A 12,807-nucleotide genomic window follows, 5' to 3' on the forward strand; every position below is an offset into this window, starting at 1 on the left:
CCGGGTTATTTATTACTTCGACACTCCTACACTTGGAAGAAGACATCAATCTTTTCATCGTGTCATATGGATTATCAGGAAACTTTTGCTTTTGTTGAAAAAATAATCATTATTCATACTCTCATTGTTGTAATTTTGGTTTGTTAGTAGCATATCTCTCAACTTGAAATTAAAAATACTTTCTTGAAAAGAGACCTTTAAGAAGAAGTTCATATAACGCGTTTTTCTAGTGTTGCACATGATTCTAGGTATATTTGCAAGCTTAATAAAGCATTATATGGTCTTAAACAATCATCTTATGCTTGGTTTGAGAGATTTTTTGTTATGATCTCTTTCATTGGATTTATTTCTAATATTCATGATTCTGTTCTTTTTATTAAATGCATTAATGCATGTCATATTATTCTATCTTTATATATTGATGACATAATTATTATTGATGATGATATTGATGATATTTAAGTTTTGAAGACAAAGTTAGGTAGATAGTTTGAAATGAAGGATTTGAGTTCTTTATAATATTTCTTGGGTATTGAGGTAGCCTGCTCACCTAGAGTTTATCTTCTTTCTTAGTCAAAATATGTTACAGATATTCTTGAGCGAGATAGACTTATTGATAATAAGACTATAGATACTCTCATTAAAGTTAACATAAAATATTCTTCTTCTAATGATTTACTTTTATCATATTCTACTTTACACCATACTATTACTTGTCTATATATTATCTATGTGGCTAGTCAATTTGTTGCTTTTCCTACTACTATTAATTGGGCATCTATTATTTGTATTTTACAATATCTTTGAGGTACATTCTTTTAGAGTTTTTTACTTTTATCCTCTTTCTTGGAGTTGCGGGCATATTCTGATGCTAATCATAGTACTGGTCCCACAGATCGCAAGTCCAATACTAGTTTTTTGTATATTTTTTGGTGATTCTATTATTTTTTTAAAGAGAAAGAAATAATCTATTGTTTCTTAATTTTTAATCAAAATAAAAAATATTATGTTATGACATTTACTATCAAAAAGATTCTTTGGTTATGTTAATTACTTGCAGATATGAGAGTTTCTCTTTCTTATCTCACTCTTATGTGTTATGACAATCAAATTTCTATTTAAATTGCTCACAACTTGATTTTTCAATAATAAACTAAGCACATTAAGATCGATTATCATTTTACTTGTCATCATCTTAAACATGACACCACTACTTTACCATTTATTCCTTCTTCTTTACAAATTACATATCTCTTTACCAAGTTGCATTCTATTTTTTATTTATTTTTTTAGTTGGCAAACTCTCGGTATTTGTAGTTGTTGTAGTGTGAAGTTAATGGGAGTTGTTAAGCAATATATAGTTATTTTATTTCATTATTTATTAAGGATAGAATAGTCTTTATATTTTCTTCTTAATTTCTTTTATATAGTCTATATATAGTCTCTTTATATTTAGATTAAATTCATTGTTTTATATTATTTTAATTGTATTATGCAATATCAATAAAATCGCAACATTCTCCTTCTTTCTATATTTGTATTTCTATCTAGATAGTTTAACAAACTTTAGCCTAACTATCATTTGAGTTATAATAAGGACTTTATTTTTAAATTGTTGAATCATGTCCTATAAAGAATTGTAAACACTAGTTCGCTTTAGCTGCTATTGGTAAATGTCTCAACTATTGAGAAAGAGGCACAAGCTAAAGAGGAGGATGGCACCATGTTATCAACCATGACTTTATTGTTCATATCAATAAGATAACATCAAGAAATGGGATGCTTGATGTTGTCTTATATTCTATCAGAAAAAGATATATCTCAGGTGATGACAATTATTTTCTCTTACCATTACCATGTTTTTGTTGAAAATAATCAATTTTTCAAATGGCATTTGATGAGGATACAAAAATCATTAGGAACATTCTAGGAATAATTATTCCTAGAGATCCTTACACATCATTCACAATGTGTTCTACGACCTTCACTTCAAGACTAAATTGGCTTCTTCTTTAATTGTTGTCCTTAAGAGGTGTTAATCTCTTCTTAAATACTTACTTGCATAAAGTCTCCTAGAGGTGTTGATGGGTGACCCTTCAAAAATCAAGTTAGTATTTATGTGATAAAGGACATTAATGAAAGTATTAATAGCTTTTATGAAGATAGAGAAGAGGAAGGGGAAAAAGATGTAGAATTAAGGAGGAAGAAGCAGAGAATGTGTTTATATCTTAGAGTATAAGGTTTCGAACCCGCACTTGTATATTCCTGCCCCCTTTTATATTACTTAACTTGACTTGTTTCATGCAACATAGAACGAGTAAAAGTATAATCTTGTATGAGTAAAATAATATTATTTTACTACTTGTACCATCACATATAATTAATATAAACATTGAATGCTTGTTTATATTTAATAAGATATGATGAGTATCATAATTATTAATCTAGATCCAAGATATAAGAGGCTCAGTGTGGAGTTACTTTTTAGTCATACACTCAACCTAAAAGGCGTTGTGTTTAACTCATATATTAAACCTTGAAGAAGTAGGGTTTAACTTGTGATTGCATCCAATAATAGTTAATGATGGATGAGTGATAGCTCAACGTGGAGTTAGGTAAGAATGCATCCCTGACCTAGCAATGATTGGGTGTAAATGCACCCTGACCAATTGACACGTCCCTGACCCCATATAAGTTCAAGTGTAAATACATCACAACTCAACCTAAAGCTAGGTGTGAGCTTGTCTCTACCCAACTTAGAATTTGGTGCGGTCATGTTATGGCCTAATATAAAGTTAGACATAGAGAAAGACATAGTTTTATTTTAGATTATGACTTTTGTATTTTAAGTTGTGACTTTCATATGTTGACTTTTATACGGTTGGTTTATAGAAATCACGCCCTATTAGCATTCATTTTTGATGATTTGATTTTTCATTTTATGTGTTTATGATACGTCACCTTATATTACTAGCACTTGTTTGTGTCTTGGTCCTCACGGGACATGCCTTGAAATATTCACCTGGGAGGATGAAATCCTCTGTTTGGAAAGGTATAGCACACGCAGCAGTTAGTATTACCTTCTGAATATACGTATTCTGCAATTGTACAGTTATTACTTCAACTGAAGCAAACATTTGACTTTTTATTCTGCAATTGCCTAATGGATGCTCTGTGGCCTGGTTATTTTCTGTCTACTTTTACCAATCATCATCATCATAATCTCTACCCTTGCTCTACCAAATGTTCCAATTACTTGATTATGCATGCACGTTTGTTAAGCTGTTGAAGCTCTGAGATCTCATGGAATACTCTTTTATAAGCTTTGAAAAGAAAGATTCCTCCCTTTCTAGTAGCCTTGCTGGCGTATCATACTCTGCAACTCTCCCTGATCACAGCAAAAAAAAAAAAAAAACAGAAAAAATCATTTGCATTCTCTTCTCCGATTAATAATCTAAATAATCGTATTATTCCTTTGTGTTTGAGCTGGTACTTACCATCACTAAGGACCAAAACAAGATCACTGTTTATGACTGTGTGGATTCTGTGAGCTATTGTGACCACTGTTCGATCTTTGAATTCGTGACTAATGATCTTTTGTATCACCCCATCAGTTGCTGAATCGACTGACGCTGTTGCTTCATCCAGTACAAGAATCCTGCTTCTCTTTAGCAATGCTCTTCCCAAACAGAATAGTTGCCTTTGACCCGCACTCCAATTTTCTCCATTTTCCACCACTGTCATCAATATAGCAGCTCACTAGTTACCACCACTACTTCCACACACACACACACACACACACACACACACATGCATTGTCTATCCATACCTGGGGAGTCCAACTTTTCATCTTTTGCACGCACCAAATCTCCTAGTTGACACTTTTCTAGAGCCTGAAATATGGTGGGAGTTATTTCTATTACCACTGCTATCAAAGTTTTGAGCCTCAAATAATTTTAAATCAATCTAGCAAGGAAAAATGCTCACCTCCCATATTTCATAGTCAGAGTACTGACCCAGTGGGTCAAGGTTTCCCCTCACTGTTCCCTCAAACATTGTTGGGTCTTGGGGGATGATGCTAAGCCTTGATCTCAAGTCTTGAAGACCTATCTTTGAAATGTCCACATCATCGATGATAATGCTTCCCTCTTTGGGTTCCACAATTCTGAAAATTGCCTGTATGAGGGTTGATTTCCCACTTCCTGTCCTTCCTACAACTCCAACCTTTTTTCTTCCTGGAAATGCACAGTTAATGTTTTTCAGAACAGATGGCAGGTGCTCTGCGTAGCGAATCTGCAATACAGTCAAAATGTCTGTTATAAAACATATGCAGAGCATGTTTTGTCTGATAACAAGTAGATGCCGAAGTTTCTACACTTGTTATCTTTTTCGTATAGTGAATGAAAGCCTTGCCAAAGGGGATTACCTGCAAATCTTTGAAGCAGATCGCTCCTACTTCTGGCCACTTGTTTGGAGGCCTGCTCTCCTCAAGCACAAGTGGCGCTTCACTCGTTATGCTGGAGTACTGAAGTACTCTTTCTATTGAGATCATTTTATTTTCTGCATTGCATATGTTCCATATGACGGAAGCTTGCAAAACATTCAAGTTTATTCCATATGTGACAGCTAACCCAGCAATGCCTACAAGAAGGGAAAAGTTCCAATCTTAATTAGAACTCAATATTTTTATGATCTGTTGTTTGTGTTGGAGATGCTGTTCACTTCCACTTTCGATTGTTCCTTTTGAGATTTTTTACCACATCAGTCTAAGCAAATGATTTAATGGCGACTATCTTTAAGGTCATTGCAAGCAATTATTTTTATTTTCTTAAATTGAACGCCATACTCACTTGGACTGATTACTCCTTCAGGAAGGCTCACCAGCAAAACCAATGAGAAGGCAAACACAAAATTGGATAGCAAATTCAGCCTGAAAGAAAGCCATTCCATTGCAGATACATTATGAAACCATGGCCTTGAGTGGTTGTCTATCAGATCAAGGTTTGAACAATAAAAACGTTCTTGTTGATCAAAAGCACGAATTGTTGCTGCTCCCGCTAGTGATTCTGAAAAATGATGGAGGATCGGGGCTTGTTGTATCCCTGCTAAGCGAGCCAGTTCTCTTGCTGTTGGCGTGTAATATTGCTGACAAAACACATTATTATAGATTGATTCCCATAGCAAAACAGCAATTCCAAAGGTAATAATGAAGTTAATATTTTTTTATCTTCATTATTGTTATTCTTATTATCTTAGTGACGTTTCAAGCATGCTCATTTTTAATCCATTTTTCCTCTTTCTGTGAGAATTTTCCTGACGTGACGAAATGAGACAGATAAAATGCCATATAACCTAAATTGTTCTTTGTGTGTTGTGCTTTTAGTGCAGTAAATAAGCACGTTTGGATACGTTATATACCAATGGTGAAATAAATTCTTACTTGGTACCATATGCAGACTGCAGTTACTGGAATGAAGATCACAAACACTTCCCATGCGACCTGGGACATCACTGCAATGGTCCCTAGAATCTGTATTATTGAGAAAGCACACCAGCCAAGTCTTTGTGCAATTTCCATGTCTATGACGCTTTGATCCATTGATGCCTGCAAAAGTGATGACGTTCGATAAATTTGTAAAAGGTACATCTTTGAAATCTTATTTTTGTGTCTCTAACTGTCTTGACTTGAAATAATAGAAGCTTGATCTTCAAACTCTAGAGAGTTGAAAATGATAACTTCTTCCTGTACTTGTCATTTAAGATTTAGTATGCTAGCCGGCCCAGCATTGATTTCTGTAATCTGACTTGAAGATGTTCACTTTCTCACCTAGTCTTTCTACCGAACAAGGAGTTCTTCAGATGATCTTTGTTTATAAAGTGTTGTGGTTGGTTTAAGTGATGCAAGTAATTAGGAATTCATAGCCCATTTATTTGTTTCCTAGCATATTTGATTAACAATCGCACCTCCTATATGGTAGTTTGCTTATGATAAACTACTAGTTCAGAATTCCTTGTTTTCAAGTTCTTCCATTACAATCTTCTTCTGCAAAGGAAATCATGGTTTGTGCACCGATTGTAGAATGTTGTCACATCAAATATATGCTAAAAATTGACATTATGTTGAATCATGCTCTGACATAAAATTCTACTACTCTGTAGATTACTCACTCGGTTTAATATTCTTCCGGTTGGGGTTGAATCAAAAAATGCCATTGGAGCTCGGAGTAGACTATGCAGCATGTTTGTGAAGAGCTTTTGTGCGGTTGAAAGTCCTGCTATTGCTACTAGTGTGGCTCGGACCAGGACACATAGTGAACTACTAATAGAAAGTAGTGTATAAACAAGCAATATGAAATTCATCCCATATACTGGAGCAGTGTCACTTGTAGAAGGAGAAGACCATGCCATCCAGTAGTTACTAACTATCTGTAATATTTGGAATAATGACTGTGCTAAGATTATACATGGGACCAGGGCACCACCTTTCACAATGGTCAAGTATGACCAGTAAACATCTTTTCCAATGCTTCCTTTCTCTCTCTCTTCATCTTGCACGAATTTTCCTCCCTTTTCTGTTATTTCTGCAGAGAGGTCATGATCCGAGTCGTAATGTGAGAGACAGTTTGAGTTTGAAGTGGATTCTGTATTAGATTCACTGTCAGGTTCTGGATCTTGAGATGTTCTCCTTGAATTCTCAACTGTAAGGACTGATTCTAGAGCTTGGCTATGAGCACCGACTAAAGCTTCAAATCCTACATTCTGTTTCAAAAGTTCACTAAATGTTCCAGCCTGTGCTATTCTTCCATTTTGCATCACCTGTTCAGATTCATGTCAGGTATAATCTCAGCATATTCCTAAAATCCACTATCCTTAACACTCGTAAACAAATAATCTGTAGGGAAAAGTTGTAAACAAATAATTTGTAGGGCAAAGTTATCACACTAAGCATGCATTTACAACATGATGCTATGGTGTATAACAGTAGTTTTTACTGCTTGAACAATATTCAGAACCGAATTTATCTTAAAATTATTTTATAAGCTTCTTTAATTTAGTATATGTGCTTTACCTTCCTCGAAGTTATAATTCCTAAAAAGGCTGAAAAAATGGGCAGTAAACTTTGTAGCATTTCTCTTACCAGAATGATGTCCGCAGCAGGAAGAAACTCCACTTGGTGGGTAACATAAATTATAGTCTTATCTTTGAGAATTCCCATTAGGCATTCCTGCAAAATATATATAATGCAACTTCAATGTCAAACTTCTGGGAATCCGGTGAAGAACATGTAGAAGAACGGTGGAGATACTTTACACTTGCACCTTACTTGAAGGTCATTCTATAACACTGTTGGAAGGTCAGGAAATAAGTACTAACCTGAAAGAGTTGGGTTCCTGTATGAGCATCTACAGCACTGAAAGGGTCATCAAATAAATATATTTCAGCATCCTGGTAAACTGCACGAGCTATCTGTATCCTCTGCTTCTGTCCCCCGCTCATGTTTATCCCTCTTTCTCCAATATCAGTTAAGTCACCACTGGAGAACAGCTCAAAATCCTTTAACAAAGCACATGCTTTAACTGTTCTGTAATACCTGACACTGTCATATGGATTCCCAAAGAGTATGTTCTCCCTGATATTTCCTGTCAGTATCCATGGAGATTGAGGAACGTAAGCTTTTGCGCCACTGATCTTCACTGTCCCTGACAACTTATGTATTTCTCCAAGAATGCAAGAAAGCAGGCTGGACTTGCCTGATCCAACGGTCCCACAAATTGCGACTTTCACACCCCTCTTCACTTTCAACCGTATTTCATCAAGGGTTGGGTTGCTTGAATCGGAGTCCCAGCAGAATCGTCCATCATCAATACTAATTGCATACTCTGCTTGATCTTTTGGAACATGCTCAGTGGCATCATGCTGAATTTCACCTTCCTGAAGGAAGGAAGCAACTCTATCTGCTGAAACTTTTCCCTGTGCAATCACAGAGAGCAGGTCAGGTAGATTGAATATGGGGTCCTGCAACATTCGGAAGGTGGCCAATGCTGATAGGACTCTTCCTGCTGTGAGTTGGATTCCCATTAGCATACATGCACCAAACGTGACCACAGAGATAAACGTGGGTGATCCCCAGAAGACGAAAGCTGAAATTGCTGAAAGCCTGAGAGACTTCCACAGACAATTATACTCTATTTTCCTCAAGCTTTCTATCTTGTGTAGGAATTGAGTGTCCCATGCTTGGAGTTTTAGTATCTTCATGTTCCGAAGGACTTCTGAAGTGGCTTTCATTCTTTTGTCCTTGGCTTCCATGATCTTAGTCTGGTATCTTTTCTGGAATCTTGTTATGGGTATGTTGCAAGCCATCACTGCTAAAGTTGCAGTTAATGCTGCCATTGACCCCAAACCTAGAGTTGTATGTAGAATGTAGATTGCTAAGGTAATTTGTATAGGCAACATCCATATATAGTTCAAGTACCAGATGAAATCTGTAATTCGTTGGATATCTACACTCATGTAGTTGATTATCTCTCCACTGGTGTGGCTTTGGCGGGATTGGCTTGACAAGAGTAGGCCCTTCTTGTAAATGTGAGATATCAGGGAGGCTCTAAGACGAAGGCCGAGCTGTCGGGCTCCAAATATCCACTGTCTCTGCGCTATTGTCTCCACTGTCTTTGCACCTAGAAACCCTAATGCAAGAAGGTAGCCACTCTGTAAGCTCCTGGTTTTCTTCTGGGTTAGGAAATTCACGAAGTCATCAATGAGGTAGGGACCAACATATGATGCTGCTGCACTGGTAACTGCGAATAATGCATTAATTGCTGCTTTCTTTCTGATGAGCAAAAAGATTGCCTTGTAGATAGAGGGGTTTGCGGTTCTATCTTTCTCCTTAACTTGATTTAGATTCTCATCAAAGGAGGAGGAGAGGAATCCAGCAGAGTCCTTGATATAAACATCTGGGATTTCATCCAGTTCAAGAGGTTTCTTGTAACCAACAGCAAACAACGGGGTGAGCCAAGAGAAGGTAATCAGCTGGAGGAATGTAGCATTTCCATATGGTGATTCTCTCTTGGTGTCTGAATCTTTATCACTCTTTTCATGGAGAAGTGGGTCGGTGACGCCATTAAATGCATTAAAGACTATGCCCGTCTTCCCTCGAACCGAAATAGCTAGCAGGAATGTGGATGGGAGGAGAGCAAAGAGGTCTGCATAATCTCGTAGCCTAAGATGGCCATGGTTTGTAATTTTGAAGTTGATATCTAAAGATGTGCAGACAATGGACAGCATGAAGCTGCAAAGCCACCATGCTCTTATAATCCAAGGGAACCTGACATACCTGCTCCTCGGGAAAATCCTAAAGACTGCAACCAGTGTAATTGCCCATGATATTATTTGCAAGACCTCAGCCGAAAAGACTCGTACTATGGAGTTGCAACTGGTCTCTTGACTTTTTAACAGCACCAGTAGCATTGCGATATGGACTCCCAGCAGAAAAGTCGAACAAACCATGCTCGCTTTGTAAGAGTTGCTGAACTTCAATCCACTGTGGTGATTCTCTTTGCCTTGATCTGTGGTCTTTGTTCCACCATTGAATGCTAGGTCTACGCATTTTCGTAGAAGATGAAGTAACAAGATTCCGAGGAACCCAAGCTGTAAACCTATGGTTATGTGCTCCCGCAAACAGGGTGACTGTAGCTGCGGCCAATCCATCCGAGTTAATAGCTTAAGATCTGCACGTGTTGTAGAGGGTTAAAACATACTTCCGTAACTAATTGCCTACATTTGTAATGGATTAATTCTCGACGCCCCAGGGCTGTGCTGTCGCTATTACACATGCTCAAATCATTGTATAATTTGCTTAATTCCGTGTAATTAATTTTTCATGCTTACGGTATAGCGTATGGGTTTTCTATGGCCTAAAGCTAGAGGCTGCGTCAGGACAGTATCCGTGGTCTGACATTAGTCTACAAATTCCAAACAGTATTCCGAGATTCCTGTCGACCAATTGAGTTTTCGGCTTTTGTTTTGTTGAAGTGCACCATTAGTCTACACCGTGCGGTGTCTTAGAGGTGTTGGATTTACTATTTTATGCTCTCGTCTGGGTTCGAACGCCAAAAAACAATAATAATCATAAATGCAATAGTAAGAGTGTGGACTGTGATGGCACATCTAAAACTCGAACCAGTAGAGACTTTAGTTTTGGTTCTACTAAAGCTCGCTGGTGTTCCTAACAATGCATGTTCATGATGAAATTGGAAATAACCAAGTCGTCAATGGTAGAATAATTGGGCAAGAAATGCAGATTGAGAAATCGGAAATATTGTATTAATATTAAAGGGTGGATAATTTACTTTAATTACAGAGAGTTCTTTCCAGGCAAAAGCAGCTGATGGAGAAATAATGTGGTTAATGGGAATGATTCAGTCTAATAAATAAAAAAAAGACTTAGAAAGAAATAAACATTCAAGTCAGAAATAATGGAGCCACAGCCCACAGGTTAACCACTGAACTTCCAAACCTTATGCCAACAACAAATAAGACAATTAATTAATATTATTCATATTTCTCACATAGAAACAATCGTAGCTAGCAGCTGAAAGAACCCAGGAGATGCAGCAGCTCATGTTGCACCTTGGGCTGTGCGGCTGGTTGCTTAATTACACAGGCGTGTGTGTAAACAGAGAGAAAGAGGAGGAGGATATATCTTTTGAGAAAGAAAAGAAAAGAAAAGGAGAGAGCAGTAGGGCTTACTTGCAGCAGCAGCACCTAAATCTAACATGTTGCCCAGAAGCTCAGCTGGTTTTGTATATATCTTAATCCTGGCTAGCTTCAATATAGCAGTACTTCAGACTAGAATAAAAATACAGGCGTTGTATCATCAATTCTCTTCTCTTCTGTCTGGAGGAAGAGGAGTCCGCTAGAGATAGAGACGCAGGTGCATGGTGTGAATGAAGAGACAAGTTTGAGTTAGAAAACAAAATTCATCATCACGTCACTTTTTCTTAAGGGGATATCAACCGATGGAGCTAGCTAGACGGGGACCATATATTACTGTGAGAATTATTCATAAAGGGATGGGAGAAAGGGAGAGATCAAGCTTTCTTTAAAGATTCCTTCTGATCAGCTGAAGAATAATATATCTGGATGGAATAGAATGCACACAGTGGTCTTTTTGTACATGGCTTTCTTTCCTTCCTTGCAACCAAATTTCTCAATTTCTAGGCAGAAGTGGGTACTAAATTAAGACCTTATTATGTTTGACTCCTCACTTATATTAAGAAGGTAATTATATTTGTGATGCTAATCACCATTTTTTCCTCACAATCTCCCAAGATACTCTTTACTTTGGCCAGTAGCAGAGCTAAAATATTTTAAATGAGAAGACAAATTAATTAATAAATATTATATTATATAAATATATATTAAAAATCAATTTAAAATAAATATATTAACTTATATAAAACAAAATTAATTTAAAAATACTTTTAAATAAAAAAATTTATATTATAATTATTTTTTAAAATTTTTATAATAATAAAATTCAGTTGAGTTACATAATAATTATAAATTGTTCATATAAAATTCATAATAAAATAAATATTAATTCATCAAAACTTATTTCATACCCCATTATCATGCAGCATACTATACATAATACATGAATATAGATCAAGATTTATAATTTAAATTTATCATAATAAATCATTTTTAAAAACAGAAAAATAGTTTTTTGTTTCTTTAAGAAAAAATCAACTTTCATTTTGTAAATATCAATCTTTATTCATTAACAATAATTAAAATATTTGCTTGTTTATCTCGTGAAAAAATTTAATTCCATATCATAATCAATTCAAATAAAAATAATATGATCTTTAATTAATTCAAAATAATCAAATTAATATTTATTATTTAAAAAAAATTAAAACAATAAAAAAAATTAAATCTCCTATGTGGCTCCGCCACTGATTTTGACTGTAGATCTTTCGCAATAGAAACCTTAATTAGGGGGTCTTGTGGGAAAATACATGACTTGATATTTTCATTATTTTGAAACAAATAAAAATAATCAACCAAACTGGATGTCTAAAGTAATGCAAAAAACTCTCTCTTTCTCGTCGCCTTTGAGCCTCCACACAAAGTGACTCATTCTCAACGTACACACGGTCTGGAGAGAGAGTGCGTGTAGACGCCACGTGATGACACAGCTGATGAGCTAGGAATAGTTCGGACGGTCGTTTCGGCTCTCTTCTTGTTTGGACTCGGATTACTAGTCCTGTTCTCGTTTATTGTGGAATTTAAAATGAAAGGCATATTCTGAGAAGCAAACAAAACATTGCTGCTGATTTACCGATAGATAGTCAGTCGTGTAATGCTAGCTGACAGAAATTCTTATTTAATAACAATGGCTTGATTTTTTATATATATATTTTTTATTTGTTATTCTAGCTGCACCGTAAATCATTTACGTAGGATATTTAGAAGTACAATGAAAGTTGTTTTTAAAATATTTTCATTTTAAAATATATTAAAATAATATTTTTTTATTTAAAAAAAATATTTTTGATATTAATACATCAAAATAATTTAAAAATAAAAAATATATATTAATTTAAATAAAAAACAAAAACAAATTAAATATTTTTTAATACCAGTGCCAAACACTACCTAGAATCACTGGAAACTAGTTGTTCTTTCAGCTTTTTAGTGCAGTATTTATCTTTAGTGGCAACCAGGTCACACTCCACCGCGCACCCATCGAGGCAACTCTTCAAATCCTGACAACTATTCTCCTTGAACATTTTGCACTTTGGC

General features: G+C 35.6%; 1 protein-coding gene across 2 annotated transcripts; it reads right to left on the reverse strand.

Annotated features, from left to right (window-relative positions):
- Positions 1-3,021: 3,021 nt before the first annotated feature.
- On the reverse strand, positions 3,022-11,151 carry LOC105116636 (putative ABC transporter C family member 15). Of its 2 annotated transcripts, none has more exons than XM_011014073.1 (11): positions 10,747-11,151; positions 7,375-9,725; positions 7,139-7,225; positions 6,169-6,816; positions 5,441-5,605; positions 4,851-5,145; positions 4,427-4,641; positions 3,988-4,293; positions 3,830-3,893; positions 3,498-3,737; positions 3,022-3,388 (listed from the first exon to the last, which is right to left on the reverse strand). In XM_011014073.1, exons 1-11 carry the CDS (start codon positions 10,772-10,774, stop codon positions 3,261-3,263), a joined length of 4,527 nt encoding a protein of 1,508 aa, XP_011012375.1. In that variant the 5' UTR covers positions 10,775-11,151; the 3' UTR covers positions 3,022-3,260. The 2 variants fall into 2 exon arrangements, with proteins under 2 accessions (XP_011012375.1, XP_011012376.1); XM_011014074.1 differs by lacking the exon at positions 10,747-11,151 and adding an exon at positions 10,566-10,740.
- Positions 11,152-12,807: the final 1,656 nt, after the last annotated feature.

The sequence above is a fragment of the Populus euphratica genome, unplaced genomic scaffold (genome assembly GCF_000495115.2).
Source record: "Populus euphratica unplaced genomic scaffold, PopEup_1.0 scaffold1681.1, whole genome shotgun sequence".
In the NCBI taxonomy this organism is placed as follows: Eukaryota; Viridiplantae; Streptophyta; class Magnoliopsida; order Malpighiales; family Salicaceae; genus Populus; species Populus euphratica.